Source organism: Furipterus horrens, unplaced genomic scaffold (genome assembly GCF_987537825.1).
Source record: "Furipterus horrens unplaced genomic scaffold, mFurHor1.1.pri manual_scaffold_17, whole genome shotgun sequence".
Taxonomy (NCBI): Eukaryota; Metazoa; Chordata; class Mammalia; order Chiroptera; family Furipteridae; genus Furipterus; species Furipterus horrens.
This window is the reverse complement of record NW_028327187.1, coordinates 27,655,666-27,677,302: the sequence shown is the minus strand read 5'-3', so window position 1 is coordinate 27,677,302 and position 21,637 is coordinate 27,655,666. Positions and strand designations below refer to the sequence as shown.

The following is a 21,637-nucleotide window of genomic DNA, read 5'->3' as shown; positions in this document are numbered from 1 at the left end:
TGCTTATGGTATGCTAAGCTCTGTTCCAAGCATCTTACTTGGATCATCTCATTTGAATCCTCAGTAACTACAGAGGTAGGTACTAGTAGGATCTTTGTTTTCACAAGTGAGAAAACTTAGGGATAGGGCGATTGGGGACTTAATCAGTACCACACAGCTGGTGAAACCTGGACCCTCCAATGGTAAAGACTACACAGGGTTATTGTAGGACTAGAATCAGACCCTGGCTGGTTTGGCTCAGTGGATTGAGCGTCGGCCTGCGAGCTAAGTGTCGCTAGTTCGATCTTCCAGTCAGGGCACATCAGAGAAGGAAAACTCTGACTCCAAAAAACCTCCGCTGCCTTGCGGCATACCTCTTCAGGGGAAAGGCTAAGGGAGTAAACCCCGACAGAAAATCCGGAGCCAGAGTCCCTAAGGCGGTTTGACGTTGTAGTCAACACCGGCAACTCCTGCGGCGCACCTGAAGCCAAGCTGTATTGACTCCATCTTTCCCTTGGACCCTTCAGCTGCGAAGAGAGGGGGGGTCTGCTGCATGGGCAACAGCAGACCCTCCATATTACCCTGCCCAGGCTCTGTAGCTTCAGCGTCATCACAAGATGTCGATTCAACACGGGAGGAGACAGATACCGTGTCACTCCCGAGTCGGACTGCACAGCCATTCTCGGCGGTACAGATAGACTCTTAAGAAGCTACACCATCGTCTCTCGAGACGGACGGCTGCCGACGATGACGAGAATCAGCATATGTAAAGTTTCTAGAATATAGTAGGCAGTTAATAGAGGGTAGAGTTTATTATTATTACTGCATATTTTCATAAATATAATTTCTGATGGCTGCATGTTATTTGAAAAACGGTATATATTTAAGGCAAGTACATTTCTAAAATGTTATTCCTTCAAAAACATTTTTAGAATTCTATGGTAACAAACAAAACCTTTATTTTAAAAAACAAGTGTCATAAAAATAAATCCTGGAAGAATGTGTATCAACATGTGAAAAGTGGGTTGGGGGTGGGGGCCTAATATATGGTAATGGAAGATGGTTTGACTTTAGGTGGTGGGCACGCAGTGTAGTATACAGATCTAGTATCACAGAAATGTACACCTGAAACCTATATGATCCTATTAACCAATGTCATCCCAATAAATTTAATAAAAATTTTTTTTAAAGTTTTAAATTGGAACATACACACAAAAATAAAATAAAACAAAGGATCATTTTGGTCCCTTTGAGTTATTAAGTTTTCAGTACATATCCTATCACATGTGTTCACCTAAACCTATGAGTGTTTTATACAGAAAACATGGGTTAAGGGTGGAGGGAGGTAGAATAGTGTAAAAGGGGGATAAATAGTGATGGATGGAGACTTGATTTTGGGTGGTAAACACACAATACAATATACAGATGATGTATTATAGAATCGTACACTTGAAACCTATATAATTTTATTAACCAATGTCACCCCAATAAATTCAATAAAAAACAACCAAACAAACAAACAAAACATGTGAAAAGTTTCATTGGATAATGGGATTACAGGTTGTTTTTTTTTTTTTTTTTTAAGTTTTCTTTGTGTCTATATTCCAGTTTTCTTAAAAGAGAATGGTTTTAAATTTTTCTGATTAGAAAAATAGCTGACATATTTTTTAAAAGGCTATGATAAAATGGTTCACCTGCTGTGGAAAACAGTTTGGTGGTTCCTTAAAAAGTTAAATATAGTGTTACTATATGATGTAACAACTCCACTCCTAGGTGTATAGCCAAAAGAATTAAAAGCAATGGCTCAGAGTCTTGCACACAAATGTTCATAGCAGCATTATTCACCATAGCCAAAAGGTGTAAACAATCCAAGTGGATAAACAAAAATGGTATATACATACAATGGAATAATTATTTTAAAAAGGAAGGAAATTATGATCCAGGCTACAATGTGGATGAACTTTGAAAACATGCTAAGTGAAATAAACCAGACACAAAAATACAAATATTGTATGATTTCACTTATATGAGGCATCTAGAATATTCAAATTTATTGAAACAAAGAATAGTGGTTATCAGGGCTGGAGAGAGAGGAGAAGGGGAAGTGATTGTTTAATGGGTTTCTGTTTGGGATGGTGAAAACTTCTGGAAATAGTGGTGATGAACGTACAACACTATGAATGTACTTGATGCCACTGAATTGTACACTTAAAATGGTAAATTTTTATGTTATGTGTATTTTACCACAATAAACAACAGCAACAAAAGGAGTAAAAATTAGCATTTATCTTATAGACTGCTTGACTTAAATGAGACAATTCATGTGAAATAATTAGCACAATATTATAGGGAATTATAGGGAAGCCTCAATAAAGGAAGGACAAATGTTTTTTCTTATAATTAGAGCCATTTAAAGATGGACTGGGCTTCCTTGGAAAGAGGATAATGAGTTTCCTGCTACTGGAAGTGTTTAATAGGAGGCAACAGGCTTCTTAAATTACATATGTAAATGAGTCACCTGGGGATAGTGCTAAAATGCAGATTTCAATTTAAATAGATTCTGTGTGGGGCCTGAGACTGCATTTTTAAAAAGCCCCAGGTGATTCTGATGCTACCAACAGACCACATTGAGTAGCAGGGAACTAGGTGATACTTGGGGGTGGGGAGTATGCTAGAGAAGAATGTGATAAACCATCAGATGGCACAATAAGTTATATCTTTGTTGTCCAGCATGGTGGCCAACTCGAAATATGTGGCTATGGAGCACTTGAAATGTGTCGCATCTGAATTGAGATGGGCTGTGAGTGTAAAAAACACAAAAAACTTAGAACAAAAAAAATGTAAAGCATGTCATAAATACTTTTTATGTTGGTTTCATTCTGAGTTAATATTATTTTGGGTCTATTGGGTTAAGTAAAATATTGTTTACAAATTTTTCTAAACATTTATGAATGGATGGTAATTGGGCAGTATTTAGAGGGTGACACAGGGTTAGAAGAGGATTTTCTTGTTTTGGTACCCTGGGAAGAACATGAAGCTACTAGGAAGGATAAATGGAGGGAGAGCTTGGCTCTTCAAGATCATCATGGGGAGTGAGGGAAGGGAGGTGGTTTGCAAGGAGGCAGGAGGTAAGACAAGATTTAGTCAACATATATAATTATATACGAGACAGACTGGAAGGACACACATAGAAATATTAATGGTGATACTGGCTAATGGCAATGATGTTTACATTTTTTACCTCTTTTGTATTTTTATCTTCTCATGTATGTTTTTTTGTGTTTTCCTTTTCCTCCCATAAAGATAAATAACTTTTAAAACCTGGAAATTCAGGGGGACTGTAAGATAGAGGTACTGAGGACACTGACTTCAGCACATGAGGCCACCTTCCAGGAGCATGTGACTACAACATGCACATCACAAGAATGATGGTATAAGTATGTGTGTATGCATCGAGAGAGGACTAGAAGGAGGCCCTCAACACTGTTAAGAGTAGTACTCTTTGAATATTTGGATTTGGGATAATTTTTACTTATTTCCACATTTGTGTATAGTTTAAATATTTTATAATGACTATACACTTTTTTATAATCAGAAAAAGAAGGTATTTGTAATTTAAAAAATAGGTATAGTCTCTATCACAGAAAATGATAGTCCCACATATTCTATGCTGATAAAACCACATCTGAGGCTCTCTCTCTCCTGTTGGCCTGGAAGCAACAAGTGGCTATATTGTGGACTGTCTATGAAGAGGGCCATGTCACAAGAAACTGGGGACAGACAGTTGAGATGCTGAGAGTGGCCTCTGGCTAACGGTCAGCAAGAAACTGAAGCCCTTGATGCTACAGCTATAAGGAAGTGAATTCTGCAACAACCCGAGTGAGCTTGGGAGTGAATTCTTCCCCAGTCAAGTTTCAAGATAAAAATATAATCTGGCCGATCCTTGATTGCAGCCTTCTGAGATCCAGAGCCCAGGGTCTAATTAAGTCATGTCTGGACTCCTGACAAGCAGAAACTGGAAGGCAGTAAATGTGTGGTATTTTAAGCTGATAACTTTGTGGCAATGTTTTTTTACACAGAAATAGAAAATTAATACATCTTCCTACTAGCAGGGTATGAGAATTCGAGATGCTTTCTACCAAACCCCTTGTGCTGTCAGTCCTTTTAACTTTGGCCTTGCTGGTAGGTGTATATTGTGGTTTTAAGTTGAATTTTCTAGATGATTAATAATGCTATACACTTTTTCATATGCTTATTGATAATTTAGATATACTCTTTTATGCAGTACCTTTCAAGTATTTTTCCCATTTAAAAATTGAATTGTCTGTCTTTTATTGCTCAGTTTAGAAGTTCTTTATTTATACTGGATATGTGATTTTTGTAGAATACATGGATTAACAAATCTCTTCTTCCTGTCTGGATCTTGTCTTTTTATTCTCTTACTAGTGTCTTTTAATGAAAATAAAAGTGTCCTTAATTTTATATTATTTTTGTCCCCCCTCCAGTTTTATTGAGATATAATTAACATGTAATATTGTATTAGTGATGTTAAATTCACCTCAATTAATAAAAAAGATCTTCTGGCTCAAAATACAATATGTCAGATCATGTACACCTGGACTTTGGTAATCAACTTGGCCCTGGACTTAGCATTTCCCAAAAAATATGTTGATAGACTGAAACTTTCCCAGAGGAAATGCTAATAGACTTAGCCTGATATGTTAACTAAGCTGGTGTGGGAGGGGGAAAGCAATGACATGTAAATGACCTACTGAATATGTCAGTAAGCAAATTCCCCCTTACCGAAAGGTGTATAAAAAAGGGGCCCGCATAAGTGTCAGTGGCGATTCCTACGGGCCCACGAGGAGGACCGGGAGCTATCCCCACCCCCTTCGCCGCCGTTTCCCTTGCTCCTATGGGCCGTTGAGTCAGTCCATGGAATTGCCTTTCCCCTTATCTTCCCCCTTCCTTTGTTCCGTCAATAAACCGGTTATCTGTTCCCACAGCAGTCTCTGGGCAATTTCTCAGAGCAGGGCTACCTTGACGCAATACTCTTTTCATATTATAAGACCAGGTGCTTCTCTTGGGAGAGTAGGAAGAGGAAGGCACTTTTTGGCTCATCATAAGTGAGAACTTTCTAACAGAGTTACCCAATAGTGAAATGAGCTGACTTGTGATATATACTAACACTGGAAGTATTCTAGCAGAGACTGGACGATTGTCTATAATAAATATTATAGAAGGGACTTCTAAATATTTTTCTAACTTGAAGATTCCAGGATTCTATCCTTTTGAATAGCTTATCTCTTGGAGAGATCAGAATTCAAGCATAACACAAGACAGAATATCATCAAATACTAGTCTGCGTGGTAAAGACAACAAGTAGAAGGTGATTAAAAAGGAAAATGACAAACTGGATAATGAGGATTAGATTTTTAATGTAGTTTAGAAAAATGTTGAGAAAAAACTAAGCAGTCAAACTGCAAATGTGTTAAATAAAAGTCTATGTGTTTATAATGATGTTTTTACAAATGCTATTTTAAAATTCATCTATTCTAGAACTTTTAAAATAAGTAATTTGAAAACAAAGCTCCTTTTGACAAAGTTTATTTAGGTGGTCAGTGGAATTAGCTGGTGGTGGTAGTGGCTGAAGAGGCAAAAGTGCAATTTTGAAGAAAAGCAGTTAGTGATTTGCTCACAGAGAGGGCTATACAAGTAATTCTAACAGGTTCAGAGACCTGGATGTGAATATACAATTGGTCATATAATTCATGTCACTGGAGAGAGTATAGTCCTTTTGAATGAGGACTGTAAGCTACAACCTTTTTTTGCTGGCTGGAAGGGAGTGCTTTGCTGAGATGTAAATTGAAGGGGATTCACATTTTGGAATGCATGTACATGTTTCTTATATTATCTCTATTTTTTAACGTAAGTTTCTGAAGGTAACAAGGGTATTGAAATTGAGAATAGAATAGCACAATGGTTAAGAGCCTGGGCTCTGAATTCAGACTGGAATTTGAATCCCAGCTCTGCCACTTACCAAGTTACTTTCTCAACTTCTTGCTATATCAGTTTTCTCATCTATCAAAAAGGGAAAATAATAGTATCTGTTTGATAGAGTAGTTGTGTGCACACGAAATTCTTGTCATCATCCTTAGTAAGCATTTCTTAATGTCGGCTAACATGTGTGCTGCCTTAAGAACTTTTTAAATAGGGGGAACAAAGGTATTCTGAACATGTATTCATTCAACAAATAATCTTTTAGGCACATGCCTTAGACTGGCTAAACTGTTACATTGTACTCAATACATAAAACCTATTATTGTGTAATCCCACGTGATTATAGAATCTTCACAGGAGAGGCTTGAAAGTCGAATGAAGCCTATTGGGTAAACGGAATCACCCAGGGTGCTTTGCACCTATTCCTTCCATCCCCGGGGGTCTAGAGCCAGAAGCCGTTCAGCAGGCCCTCTCATTGTTTTCTGGCTGATTGTAAGTTACGGATTAACTCAAACTCCCCGTTTTCATTTCTACTCTGTCCAGATTCTTTAATTTTTTTGTGGTCCTGTCTTCTGTTTCCAACTTGCTCTTTCTCAGCTGTGTGCTTTGAATACCAGGTCTGAGTCTAATTCTTCAGTCCCTAACACCTGGAACCTAGTGGGTGCTGAGGTTTATTTGTTTATTTGACCTTTCTTTCCGAGCTTAGGAACTTTACGAAATACCACTCATCTCCTTTCCCTCATTTTTCCACTATTGTTTTAAGGCCTTTGCCCCGCTCCTTCACTTTCCCTCCTTTTTTCGTATTCTGTGGGACTGTGCCCTTCCCTTTCACTCCGCTGGCCTCGCCTCTCCACTTGCCCCACCCCTCGCGGCCCCCGGCTTTTACTCCGCCCCTTCTTTCCTGGACTTAATTCAAGCTAGGTGGGTAGTAACGCGATGAGGAGGTATCTCTGCTCTCACTGACAAGCCTGTTAACTATAGAAGCTGTCAAATTCCCACACCTTATCTTCCTCTTCCTACACCTTCCGAAGTCTGGGTGCCCCTTTGGGCAGCCCACCTGATTTCCCCATTAGGACCCCTGTTGTTCTTGTGTCTTATTTCGCGCCTTCTTTAAGGATTGGAGGAGGAGGAGTTGGAATGCCTGCCTCACCGTTGCCGGGGCAACAGCTTGGTTACTTCCGGTGGTTTCAATGCTTCCGGGTTGGTGTTGCGGTGGCGTTTCCGGCTGTGGGAGCTTCAGCTTCGCAGTCGTCTGAGGAGCCCGAGCAGGTGAGGACGGAGCTCCTGGACTTCCAGGCTGGGGAGCGGGGCTGGGCCTCACCAGGCCGCGCAGGGCCGGGCTGGCCTGGTTCCTGGCCTGGGAGGGGCTTAACGGTCCTTTGGTCTCTCTCTCCCCTCAGCTGAGTCTCTTCCCTGTCTTTCACTCTTCTGGAATCGTTGGTTTTACTTCGATTGAACCCTGCTTCCTCGATCCCCCTGGCAGGCCGCCTTCTTCAGGCGCTTCTTTTCTCTTCACGAACTCGCTCTGACAGCTGAGAGGAACTGGAAAGATCCGGCTACCCAGAGGGTGAATGGGTATCTTCCCTGGAATAATCCTAATTTTTCTAAGGGTGAAGTTTACAACGGCGGCCGTGATTGTAAGCGGAGTAAGAAAATACCTCCATTGTATTAGTGTGAGGGGTGCTGTTGAAAGATGTTCCCTGTCAGTTTCTACCCCCTTCCAGTCCCTGAGGTCAAGGCATTGGAGGCATCTATTAAAATGCAGTTCAGATGATTGTGATGACAGCCTTTATTAACACGAATTAGTTTCTCAGACAGGGTTACAGCAGGGATATTTGTAGTTTTCTGTCAGTGTTTCCTCGTTTTTTTTTTTCAGACTAGAGATGCTTAAAGCCATGAACTCCTCCCTCGCTTTTATTCCCTACATCATCAAGCTCCTTTGTTTCTCCATTTTTGGAGTTTATCTCTAACCTCACTGCCAACAAACACCTTGTCTGCTTTACTTCCTAAGCTAGTTTCCCTTCCTCACACATTTGTAATCACTGCTTGCTGAAGCACTGATAGGCAAACTAAAAGGCAAACTAAAATGTGGATTTCCTCAAATCAGTTCCCTGTTCAAAATCTTACAGTATACCTCATACCCCATCACACACACTTTGGTTTCAAGCCTTTCAACATGATATGTTTTTAACACTTCTTGACTGTTATTGTTTCAATGAGATAAGGGAATTTTTTTGTTCCAGGTAGGTTGCACTCTTCCTTCTCTGAATGCACCATACTGTTACCTGTCTCTATGTGCTGTGCTTTCCCAACATTTGTGCCTCTGTTCATCTTGTTTTCATCCCCTTGCCTTCTCCCTCACCTACACTTATCCAGATTTCTACCTGCCCTGTGCCAAGGCCCTTTTTTAAATTCTCCCACCTCCACGAACCTTTCAAAATTATTTAATCTCATGCTGATTATCTCCTTTTCCATACTTATCTTGATCTTATAGTGGCACTTAATTTTTCTCTAATGAGATACTATGATTTCTTCTACCAGATTATAAGTTATTGAAAGACAAGCACGGTATTTTATTGAACTTTTATCCCCACTTCAGTCTCCTTGATTATCCAGAAAATATAGGTTGAATGATATTGTCATGGTGTTACAACATTTTTGTAAACTTGATGTTTAGACCATAGTACAGTGCAGGTTTGGGCATATAATGGTCCTTTAATAAATATTTGCATGACTCTCCATTATTACCTCCTGAATCTGAGACTCTAATGCCTACTCTTTCTTAAAGGAGAAAGCAAGAAAGGCACTGAGATTCTTCTGATCAGATCATTGTAGTAGTGTAGGGCTAGGTAACTTGTATTTTAGGGCATTCTCACTCTTTAGGCTATCAAAATTTTCTTAGTCAGATTTAAGAATACATGTCTGCATTTTGAAGACATTTTTCATTGGCTTCTTTATACAATAAAATATATTTAAGATACTTTATTTGAACTCAGAGCTCAGATATGACTTCTCTCCTTTTACCCCTGTCTGGGGATAGTCGCCACAAGTCAAAATCATTGTTAAACTCTTGGGGTATTTTACACAAGTAATTCTCTGCAACAGAAGCAAGGAAACAGAATTGATAGGTAAAGAATCTCTGAGATCAGCAAAGTGGTGTGTACTGAATGTGTAGTATTTGGTCAGGTCTAGCAACTTTCACAATTTCTCTGTACTCTTTTACATATACGCTGCATACATATATAAAGGACATCACACTGGAACCAACCATGTGTTTAGTGGATGTATACCTAATTCTGTGCAAGCTATTGTAGGGGTTATAAAAAGTACTGTGAGATATGGTTTCTGCCTTCAGAACTGTCATACCTAGTTAAGAGACAAAATAACATAAGCTACTAGAAGGTAAACCATATCCTAGTCATTATTTGTATGCCTGAGATTAAGATACAGGAGGGGTAAATGGAGGTTCAGAAAACATTGCACAACTGTAGAATAGGTATGACATAACATGTATCCTTGTGAATAGCTTTAAGTAAAAGATTTGGAGGTTTTAGCTGACATTTTAATGATTCAGCTGTGGGATGTGGCCCCCACAAAAGCAACTGCAGCTTTCAGTTGTAATAATTAAAGTATAATTATGATGAAAATGATGTGGTTATATAGCCTGAAAGAGATAAGATGTAGGGGAACATGATACCTGTCTTTAAATATTGGAAGGACTTCATAGGAGAAAGTAAATTTATTCAATATTACCTCCAAAAAAACAGGTGAAAACTACAGGAAGGCAGACTTTTGGCTCAGTATGAGGAAGGAATGTCTAAAATAAGACCTAATTAAAGATAATACAGGCCTTTTTCATAGCAAGATTCTTTCTTAACATTGGAGGGAAAGGGATTTTACTATCAGATAGGAGTGGGGAGGTAGCAGTAGTAGCTGTCTAATTTGGCCAGTGGTTGCCAGACTTTTGGATTTCACAGACCAGTAAAATTTAAGTGAAAGTTTTTGGAGGAGGCACAAGTTAGGGTTGCCAGTCTTATTTTGTTAAGACACTAAGCAAAATCAACTACCAACTACTATTATCATTTTATACAAGAAAGGTGATTTTTTAAAAAATGTTCGGGAGTTGGAAAAGTATGTTTCCTAATAATCCTTTAAATTAAATATATTGGGTTGGCCCAAAACTCCATTTACTTTTTTCCATAAAATAAAAGACACATTTTTCATTTTCACCAATAACTTTATTGATTTGGATAGTTTGAGTATGTCGGCTATCTCCTGCTATTAGCTTCTAGTGAGTAGAGGCGAGGGGCGCTGCTAAACATCTCCCAATGCATAAGATATCCCCACAACAAAGACTTATTTGGCCAAAATGTCAATAATACCAAGAAACTTTGCAAACCACTTTTGACATGTTTGATCAGTCACAGCACCTTAATACACTGCACAAATCTTTTTTTTTGTGTGTGTTTCAGTTGTGTTTTCACCTTTCTTGAAATAATAAAGCATAATATGCTGAAAATGTTGCATAGCTTCTTCCATCTTCAGTATTAAAATGGCTGCACAAAAATTCAATTTTGATAAGTATTTTTAAATGCACGCTGATATGACAGCTATCACAATACAATCTAACAAAATTGTTTCAAATGAAGTTAAAGACAACTAGAGGCACTGTATAGAAAAAGCTAAACAAACTTTTTGGCCAACCCAGTATTTAGCTGAAAAAGGCACCAGGTACCATTATTTTGTTTATTTCACCTCAGAATTGTGAAAACTTCATTAAGGAATAACGAGGCAACTGACCTAAGATTCAGTGGCTGGTCTTTCTGCTCCCTTCTTTTAACTGATTTATTATTGCTCTCTGAACCCTGAGCATTCCTGGATAGCAGGTAGTAAAATTCTGATAAATTGCTTTTTCTTGTAATGAGAAGAGTTAATGTAGTTGTAAAGAGAAAGCTTTGGAGAGAAGCATAGCAGCCATTTGAAAGTTTGACTGTTTTAGGGAATTGATCAATTGGTCAATGGGGAGGGCATTTTCCCCCACAAACTCAAGGGATATGCCATGGTCCTGGCTCTTTGGCACCTACTCTCTCACTGTGTGTCAGGTTTTGCTGTCAATTGTAAATTTAAAACGTGGGCATAGTTGAAAATGTTCGTAAGCCAGCATTTAGTACTCAAGACTCTCATTTTAAGCTGCAGCTATGTGAAGTACCTATTTCTACTTTGCTTTTTAGAATTCTTTTCAACTTTCTTCTAAAAGAGCTATCTATTCCAGACTCTGAAAGATGAACTGGCAGATCACTGTATGCTTGAAAGGAAATTTCCATAATTATGTTTATGACCTCTAACTAAACATTTGTCTGCAGTTTGCTATCCTTTCTGGAAAATTGTTCTGTGCTTAGTTAAAGAGAATTCCTTATGTGGAAACCAAGCAAAACCTTGCCTCCCCCAAAAAGAGACTGTGAGTCAATGGTGCTAATCCCTGATTGGGCAGTGGGGGAAGTGTCCAGCAAGTAATATCTGTGAAAATGTATGTTGGAGTGTGTAACTTTTCAAAATGTAATAATGATAATAGCTAATAGTTGTTGAACTAGGTGCCAAGTACTTTTCTAGGTGTTTTATATTATATTATTTAATTTTCACAACAAATCTATAATATAGTATTTATTATTATCCCCATTTTGTAGTTCAGAAAACCCAGGGATAGAGGGGTTAAGTAACTTGCCCAAGATCACAGAACTAGTAAGTGGTGTTGTCAGGATTTGAACTTAAGCAGTCTGACTTCAGAGTTTTTATTCCTGACCATAAACTACTTGAAGTTGCTTTTGAAATTTGATAATAAATTCTGTGAAGCTCTGAAAAAGGAATATTTAAAAGAAATCTGGGAGTTCAAGTTAAGCAAAGAGATTACTTACACCTTGCCCAGGATTTAGTAAGTGATGCCTAGAGCAGTACATCTTCTTTTATTGGTTGATTGATTGATTGATTGTTTTTCTATTACAGTTGTCCCACTTTTTCCCCCATTGCTCCCTAGAGCAGTACTTCTTAATGTGTGGAAGCATCAGCATTATTTGGAAACTTGCATATTCTTAGGCCAGACCCAGATCACCAATCAGAAACCCTGAGGGTGAGGCCCGAAGATCTGTTTTAATCCACCTTCTAGATGATTCTAATGCACATTAAAATGTGAAAACCACTGATCTAGAGGGCATATCTGTGGGGAAAAAATTAAAGGAGATAGCTGAGAGTGTCAGGGAAAATAAACTGAAAAGACTGATAATGATGGGTGTACTTGGGGGTGGGATGAGAAAGGAGGAAAGGGAAATGAAGAGTATCCTACATTGTTAAAAAACCTGAACTTCAAAGAAAAAGTACTTGTATGTATGTGCTTTTAAAGTCCAGGGCAAGGGATATTAACTGGATGTGTGGATGTTAAATGTCACACAGAAGAAAGAGACCATATATTGCTGCCATTCCTCTGGGAACCAGAAGGAAGGTGAAAAGGTGCTTAACCCTGGGCCTTGTGGGGGGAAGTTGTGGGTAGATAGAACTAGCTAGATGAGCTAAAACCCTAAAGTTTAGTGGAGAGATGAGAGGGCTAAGTGTATGAGACAGTAGTGGTGTCAGCTTGTGCTTTGCACCTGAATCAATGTGACTGAATGCCATGAACTGCTTTTATGAGATGCCTCAGCCTATATAATTTAAACTCCAGATTCCTTCACTAGTAATTGTCTAGTTGAATGTCTAAGTTGAGTGTGCTGGATGACCTGAAACCTCTTCTTTGGGTGGGGACAGGGATAAATAACATTAAAGAAACTAGAAAGAAGGAAGGGCATAGGTTGATCTTTGAGTGATTTGCATGTAAGCCCTTACAGAATGGCAGTAAAGAACACATTCATGATCACCTATCACATAAAACAGGATCCCCCATTTTGTGCCATTCCACTTGGTATGTCTGTTTTATTTGCCAAATTTGTTGATATAAGTGTGATCAGACACTAACAAATACTCCTCACTCTTGTGCCTTGTTCTGATTTGTGTTTGTTTTTAGCCCCAGAAAAGTGCCAGTGGAAGCCATGAGATGTCTGGTCTGAATTGGAAACCCTTTGTGTATGGCGGCCTTGCCTCTATTGTTGCTGAGTTTGGTAAGAATGTGAAAACTGACAAATCTGCTTTTTATGGTATAGGTGGCAGCTTATGGTGACAGTTATTTTTGGTGATCGCTAAAGAAAAAGGAAAAAGAGAGGCCCTATTTATCTTAAAAACTAGTATCTCAAAGCCATCAAGTAACATTTTCTGAGAAAGTACATTAATGGTATGAAAAATAAAGTTAAGAAAAGTCAAACTTAGGAAGATTTTTGATAGTTCAATGATTTGTTAATTTGCTAGGCTTAAGTAATATACATGAAAAGATAGAGGGAGTTAATTAAGATAGAAGTTTCTGTTCTATTCCTGTACTGATGGTCTTTCCTTTATGGTAAGTTGTTTGTAATTTTTTTAGTGTAAGTATCCAAACTTTTTTTCAAATCTCTGTTCATTTTATGAGAAAATTGACTAACAAAACAGATTTTTCTGTATTTGATTTTAATTTTGAAATATTTTTAGATTGTGTTTTTTCTTCTAAATTTTCTCTTCTTAAACTAAGTGATTCCAATATACTTACCTTTGTTGACTTTCTTGGCATATTCTCTGGTGTTGTGATATCAAGGTCATCAGTAACCAAAGTTATACAATCACCTTGTTAGTTTTAGACCTTGAAATATTCCTTGAAACATATTTTGTCAATGTAATGACCACTTCTATGTGTTAATATAGTAAGAGAAAGAAGTTTGGTTGAAGAAAATTTCTCCCCAAGCACTATGCTGATATTAGTCCTGAATTACCTAAGGAACTAGGATGAATAGACTAAATAGGACTTTGCCATTATCTTTTATAATACTGGAGAACTGCTTTATTCTTGTAAACAGATAAAAGGAAAAACACAAAACCTTGTAATAGTATATGAGAGTATCTAGAGCAGCAATCCTATGCTTTCCTATCTTTGTGAAAAAATTAGGGAGATTTCAAGAGGAAGAAATGGAGAGACTTGAGGTGGGTAGAAGGAGGAGATAAAGACAAATGCCAGATTGTATGGTACAGATGAAATTAAAACAACATTTAAATTATTTTTCATTTACAGTATATAAAGACCATCTTAAAGTACTTTATTATATCATAGTTTCAATTGTACTGTGAGTCAAATCCTGCTGACCAGATAAAATACACTAGTACATTTTGCATTACCACATACAACTCATTGTCTTCTGACAGTGGTATTCTAGTGTTTGTCTTTGTGTTATAAAGAGGACTTTGTGTTATGTTTTAAAAATTGTCATTGGCATACATTTGGCCAACATTTAACTGTGACTCCTTGGAGAAACTTATAAGTGAGTGTGTTCCTTCATAGGAACATTTCCTGTGGACCTAACCAAAACACGATTGCAAGTTCAAGGCCAAAGTATTGATGCCCGCTTCAAAGAGATAAAATACCGAGGAATGTTTCATGCCTTGTTCCGAATCTATAAAGAAGAAGGCGTATTGGCTTTGTATTCAGGGTAAGACTACATTCTTTCCTTAAATCATGAATAGAAATACTTCTTAAAGAAGCCATGTATTTCAGCTGTCTGATAATTTGTGCCATTCATATTCACCATTTCAACTTGTAATTTAATATTGATGTGCCACTTTATATTTCACTTCCTTATTTTAAAGCCTTGAGCTTTGGATTTTGTGTTCGTTTATAAGTATGTGCAACCATTAGTGACACATTTTTAAATGGATAATCTCATTGCAGCATTGGCTTTCTCCTGTTTTTCCAAGAGTCACTGATAGACACTATGAATGGCAACAACAGTTAACTGTATATTTTTCTGTGATATTTTTCTTGAGTTGCTAAATACTGACTTTAAAATTTTCCTTTTTAAAGAAATACTATTCTGGCAGTTTAAACAAAATGCAGAATGAGAGAGAGGGAGACCCTTCTTTTTTCTTCTTTTGGTCCACTTTTGATTAGCTGTAAGTTTGTGGTTTATTGTCCAGTTTGTTGTTTATCTGCTGCCAGTTTCCTAGGCTACTCCTGCATCTGGGGTACCAGTTTAACAGTCAGAGAATGGATATCAATTTTATTATTAATCTGTGTTAGGCTGAATTTCAAAGATAATTTTATTGGGGAAAAAATCAAGTAATACATCCATGTTCCTTCATCAGCATGGATAATCACAAGATTATTTTTATAACTACCAAAGTATAGTCCTGTAATTTGGAAGAATTTCAAGGGATGTATGAGTGAGAATGTCTCCAGTTTATAAGCAAAGTCTAAATAGGGTGAAACCTTGGCTCTGGTACTTCCTTTTTGAAAGAATGAAAGATGTATCTGCAACTGTTAGGAAGTAAGGTTAATTTTTTAAAAATCTGTGAGGTGGGTAATGGGTGTATACTTTTTTTACATTGCTGGATTCATTTTGCTAATATTTTGTTGAGGAATTTTGTATCTAAGCTCATGAGAGATATTGGCCTATATGTTCCCTTTTTTAAAAAATATTATTTATTTGTTTGTTTATTTTTTAGAGAGAGGGGGAAGGAGAGAGGGAGAGAAACATCACTGTGTGGTTGCCTCTCACTTGCGCTCCCAGCTGGGGATCTGGCGTGCAACCTAGTCATGTGCCCTGACTGGGAATCGAACCAGCGACACTTGGCTTGCAGGCCGACGCTCAATCCACTGAGCCACAGCAGCCAGGGCTCTTATATTTTCCCTTTTTAAATACTGTTTGGGTCTGGTTTTCATACCAGGGTCATACTAGCCTCATAATATGAGTTGGGAAGCATTCCCTTTTCTGTTTTCTGGAAGAGATTGTGTAAGATTGGTGTTAGTTCTTTACATGTTTGGTAGAATTCCCCCAGTGAAATTATCTGGGCCTGGAGATTTCCTTTTGGAAACTTCTAAATTATGAATTGAAAATGTTTAGTGGTTATGAGACTATTCAGATTATCTGTTTCATATTGATTGAGTTTTGGTAGTTTGTGGTTTTTAAGGAATCAGACCTAAGTTGTTCAATTTAAAAGCATTAAGATTTTATGGTATTCCCTTATTATTTTAATGGCTGCAGAATTTGTAGTGCTGTTTATTCCCTATTTCATTCCTGATATTGATGACTTATGTCCTCTTTTGCTAGAGGTTGATCAAGTTTATTAATTTTTTTCCAAAAAGAGCTGACTTTTTGATTCATTATATTTTTCTCTATTTACCTGTTTTAATTTATTAATTTATGCTTTTTAAAATTTCCTACCTTCTGCTTGCTTTGGGTTTACTTTGCTCTTTTTCTGGTTTCTTGAGATAGGAAATTAGATTATTGATTTAAGACTTTTCTTCTTTTCTAATGTAAGCATTTTGTGTTATAAATTTCTCAGCACTGCTCTGGTTGCATCCCACGTATTTTCATAGGTTGAATTTTTCATTTTCATTCAATTCTATGTGTTTTTAAAATTTCCTTTGAGACTTGCTATGATCCATGGATTGTTTAGAAGTGTGTTAATTTCAAAATGTTTAAGGATTTTCCTTCTTGATTTCTAGTTTAATTACATTATGGTTAGAGAACATGCTCTCTATGATTTCAATTTTTAAAAATTGCTTGAGGTTTATTTTATGACACAGATATGCTCTTTTGGTGAATGTTTCATGGGTTCTTGAAAAAGTGTGTATTTTGATGTTGTTGGGTGGAATGAGGTAGGTAATGAAAATGAGTTAGGCTGTCTAGAAATGTGTAATTTGCAAGTGCATGTTGAGTATAATTGACTTTTTTTTCTTTTTAAATTTTTTTTCCAGAATTGCTCCTGCTTTACTAAGGCAGGCATCATATGGTACCATTAAAATTGGCATTTACCAAAGCTTGAAGAGATTATTTGTAGAACGTTTAGAAGGTCAGTATAGACTCCATATTCTCTTTTGGGGTAATACTCAAAGAGATTATTGAAATCATGCTTAGTGAAAAGTGCTCATTATGGGATGCCTGAGAATAGGTAACAGTCATTGCATGGATAAAGTGAGCTTGTACTGACTTGGGATTAATCCTTGTGCAGGTGACAATGTGTTAGAAGAATAAGCTCTTCAGTTTGTCCCTTTTCCTATCAAAGAAAAAAATGGCTTCTGACCATCAGAGAGGGAACATGGAATAAACTGGTCCAGAAAATTAATGCTGTCCTCATCAACAAGAGGACTTTAACAATAAAGCATATGCCCTGACTTGTGCCCTGACCTGGAATCAAATTGGTGACCTTTTGATTTTTGGGACGATGCCCATCCCCTGAACCACACCAGTCAGGGCTCTAGCTGCTGATTTTGACAAACTTTTGTTAGGTGGAATAATTTTAGGCTATTATATTCTAGATTCTGATGTACCTAGGGCCACTTGCTGTTGCAACAGTGCCAGCCTGATGCTGTACTAAATGGTTATTCTATCACCGGCCTGGGACTGTTAACATGGTTGGGGACAGCTGGAGAGCCTTTTGGTTAGCAGTGTTCTTTGTATCACTTTATTAAATCACCTTTTTCTGGAGTTTCTTTTATGAGGATCCTGAAGGGTTTGCTTTCTGAAGTAATTACCTTTCACAGATTCTCCACCTGGGTTTATGTAATTTCTATTTGTGGGCTCGTCATCGTGAAGAGGCATGGTAAAGACTGAATTTTAACTTTAGAGCATTATACTCTGGACTTTTTAAATTTTGTCTTGTTTTGATTTTGGTAGCTGATGGGATTTTGTTCCAAATGACTAGTTTTTCACATTGGACTACAGAAACCTTCTGTAAATAAATAGAGGCTAGTAGCTATTAAGGCCAGTCAAAGTGAATATTTAGAAATTTTTCTATTGGACAAAGATTTTATCTTTTAACATTCTGTCCTGGGTATTGATGATTCTCCAGAAAAAGTCTTTAAAAGTAATTTTCTTTAGATATTTGAATGATTGAGGGATAAGTACTACATTTGAATTTGTGTGTGGTATTAGCAGTAACATAATAGGACATGTTTCAGTGTCCTTTAGAAATAGTTTTTTTTTTAAATAATGATTTATGTATTACAATTTTTATATGTTGCAGTACTGATTTGGGATCTAGAAATATTTATTTATTTTTATAAGCTTTGTACTTCATTTTTACAGTCATGTCTCTGACTAGGATTCCCTTCCTCTGATAGCTCAGTACTCTGTTCTCAGAAACTGGAACCTAATACGGGTAGACATTTCTTTCTTTCTTTCTTTCTTTGCTCCTTTTTACAGATGAAACTCTTCTAATTAATATGATCTGTGGGGTAGTGTCAGGAGTGATATCTTCCACTATAGCCAATCCCACCGATGTACTAAAGGTAAGAGAGGTCTGGTAGCATTGGATGTATGCAGTGTGATGTGAAGAGATCATGAGTTTTGAGTCAGATTTGGGTTTAGATTCCCCACTCTGTCACTTGACAGCGTAAAACTTTGGGTAAATCATTTAATTGCTTTAAGCCTGTTTTCTCCTTTGTAAAATAAAATTAATTCACTACTTATCACTTAAGGTTAAGGATTATAGATAATATATGTAAACTGCCTATCATACTTAGTAGGTAGCAGATGCTCAACAAATAGTAATCAATTTGTTAAGATATGCATTAATCCATTGGTCTTCAAACTAGAGTATGCAAACCTCTATAGCTTCTCTCCAAGAGCTATGCAGTTTTAAGGAAATTATTTTCAAGATCCCCTACTTCCATTTGTATTCTTTTCTAAAAGTGATCTGAGAGTAAACTTGTATACATATAGTCCTTTCCCCACTTTACAAGAGAAGGGCATATCCCCCACCCCTTTAAGAGCTTAGTATGTTACATTGATCTTGGTGTAACCTGGGGTACCAGACAAAGGGATAAATTAAAATGAAGGTTTTGGAGGAGCCTCTTTTTTTTTTTTTTTTTTTTTTAAGTATATTTGATTATGCTGTTACAGTTGTCTCAGATTTTCCCCATTTGCCCCTGTCCACCCAGTAAGCCTCTTCCCTTTAGTACACACCCCCCCTTAGTTCATGTCCATGGGTTGTGCATATAAGTTCTTTGGTTCTTCATTTCCTATACTATTCCTGTCTATTTTGTTCCTATCAATTATGCTTCTATTTCTGTGCACCATTTCCCCCATTCTCCTTCTTCCTCCTTCCAGCTGATAACCCACCGATGATCTCCATATTTATGATTTTATTCCTGTTCTGGTTGTTTGTTTAGTTTTGTTTGTTTGTTTTTGCTTATGTTTTGTAGATTCAGTTTGTTGATAGTGTGAGTTTGTTGTCATTTTAATGTTCATAATTTTGATCTTTTTCTTAACTAAGTCCCTTTAACATTTTGTGTAATAATGGCTTGGTGGTGATGAACTCCTTTAGCTTTACCTTGTCTGGGAAGCACTCTATCTGCCCTTCCATTCTAAATGATAGCTTTGCTGGGTAGATTAATCTTGGTTGTAGGTCCTTGCTTTTCATCACTTTCAATATTTCCTGTCAGTCCCTTCTTGCCTGCAGTTTCCTTTGAGAAATCAGCTGATAGTCTTATAGGCACCCCTTTGCAAGTAACTCTCTGCTTTTCTCTTGCTCCTTTTAAGATTCTCTCTTTGTCTTTAACCTTTGGCATTTTAATTATGATGTGTTTTGGTGTGGTCCTCTTTGGGTCTAGCTTTTTTGGGACTCTATGCTTCCTGGACTTGTATGTCTATTTCCTTTGCCAAATTTGGGAAGTTTTCTTTCATTTTTCCAAATAAGTTTTCAATTTCTTGTTCTTCCTTTTCTCCTTCTGGCACCCCTATGATTCAGATGTTGGTATGTTTGAAGTTCTCCCAGAGGTTCTTAAGCCTCTCATTTTTTTTTTTTTTAATTATTGTTTCTTCTTTCTGTTCTAGTTGAATGTTTATTTCTTCCTTTTATCCCAAATCATTGATTTGAATCCCGGCTTCCTTCCCCTCACTGTTGGTTCCCTGTATATTTTTCTTTATCACTTTATGTAATCTTTATTTCATCCTTTTTTTTTTTTTCTGTACTCTTTGAGTTCTCTGAGCATCCTTATCACCAGTGTTTTGAACTCTGCATCAGATAGGTTGGCTATCTCAGTTTCATTTAGTTCTTTTCCTGGGGTTTTTTTCTGGTCTTCATTTGGACCATATTTCTTTGCCTCGTCAATTTGGCAACCTCCCTGTGTTTGTTTCTGTGTATTAGCTAGACCACTTTTACTCCCTGTTTGAGTAGTGTGACCTATATAGCAAAAGCACCTGTAAATTGTGTTGGGCAGAGACTTAAGTAATTGCTAGGGTGGGACCACCTGCTTCACCACTTTGTGGCTCTATTTGTGGTGGGAGCCTCAGGGAGGGGACAATGCCATTGCCTGGCTTCTGGCTATTTGCCTGGCACTTGCCCCATTTCCAGTTACTTCACCCACTTCCTGTATACAATTGGTGCCCTTGCAGTTGCTGTCCTAGGGTTTGTATATACTTTAAGATCATGAAGGCCTTTTAAGTAGTGAAAACCCAGAATTTTCTTCTGCTGCCCCAACCCCCACTGGTTTTTACAGCTAGAGGTAATGGGGGTTTATCTTCCTGGTACTGGAACCCTGGGCAGTGCAATCTGGCCTGGGGCTGGGATCCTTTGCTTCCAGGGTATCCCTTTTGACTTTTATCCACCACGCATGAATGTGTGACCATTCATTCTTCTGCTGCCACTGCTGCCTGTTGTCCAAGCCACAGTGACTCTCCGCCCCATCTCTGCGACTCCACCCTTCCTACCCATCTGGATGAATGTGGCTTCTTTAAATCCTTGGTTGTCAGACTTCCATATAGCTTAATTTTCTGATGGTTTTGGTTGCTATTTGTTTTTGAGATCTGGTTCTAATTCTTTCTATGGTTGTGGGAGGAGGCGAAGTGTGTCTACCTACGCCTCCATCTTGACCGGAAGTTTTGGAGAAGCCTCCTTTAATAACTAATTGAGGTACCTTAAGTCTATAATGCTTCAGTCTTTTCCTGTCATCCATATTTCTATTAAGGGTGAGATTTGGCTTTAAAATGCTATATTTTGGCTTTTGTGGGATATTCTGAATTCAGAACCAGAACAGTATAGTTTGGTGGTGCTGAGTTTTTAAAATATAACTGGATTTCTTTCAGATTTTATCAAAACAGAATGAAACATTTATTTTAATATCAATCTTATTCTATTACACTACATGGCAAAGATTTTCTATTAACTTATTTAAACATATTAATTATGATTAATTAAAAGCACTAAATAAACTGTTGAGAGGATCTTAAGTCACAATCAGACTGTGAAAATACCAATATAGGATTTATAATCACAGTTGGGCTGTTCAGTCCTTTTTCTCATCCTTGGACAGCTCTTTCTCTGATTTGCTATGTGTTGCTTCCTTGCCTTTGAGCACATAGTTCTCTTTCAACCTCAGTGCTTTTCCCCCCTTTCCTCATGAATTTATCCTTTAAGACTGCTCAGGAACAGAGCCAGGACTAGGACAAGGTACTCTCCTTCGGTGCAAAACGTAAGGGGGTACCAAAAAACTAATCAAGAGAAATAACATTTTTATGCAACATTTTTCAAAAATTAAAATTAATGCAAAAGATTA

At 37.4% G+C, this 21,637-nt stretch overlaps 1 protein-coding gene across 3 annotated transcripts in view; it reads left to right on the top strand.

Moving 5' to 3' along the window:
- Positions 1–6,414: 6,414 nt before the first annotated feature.
- The window catches only part of SLC25A14 (solute carrier family 25 member 14), a 28,818-nt gene continuing 13,595 nt past the window's right edge, over positions 6,415–21,637 (top strand). Inside the window, exons 1-6 of one of the 3 annotated variants that reach the window (XM_090263944.1) lie at positions 6,415–6,471; positions 7,095–7,248; positions 13,028–13,121; positions 14,423–14,570; positions 16,838–16,932; positions 18,285–18,370. In XM_090263944.1, the coding sequence (XP_090120070.1) occupies positions 7,117–7,248; positions 13,028–13,121; positions 14,423–14,570; positions 16,838–16,932; positions 18,285–18,370 (555 nt within the window). In that variant the 5' untranslated portion in view covers positions 6,415–6,471; positions 7,095–7,116. Of the gene's footprint in view, positions 6,472–7,094; positions 7,249–7,379; positions 7,626–13,027; positions 13,122–14,422; positions 14,571–16,837; positions 16,933–18,284; positions 18,371–21,637 lie in introns of those variants that run through there. The other 2 variants (XM_090263945.1, XM_090263946.1) reach the window with 2 other exon arrangements.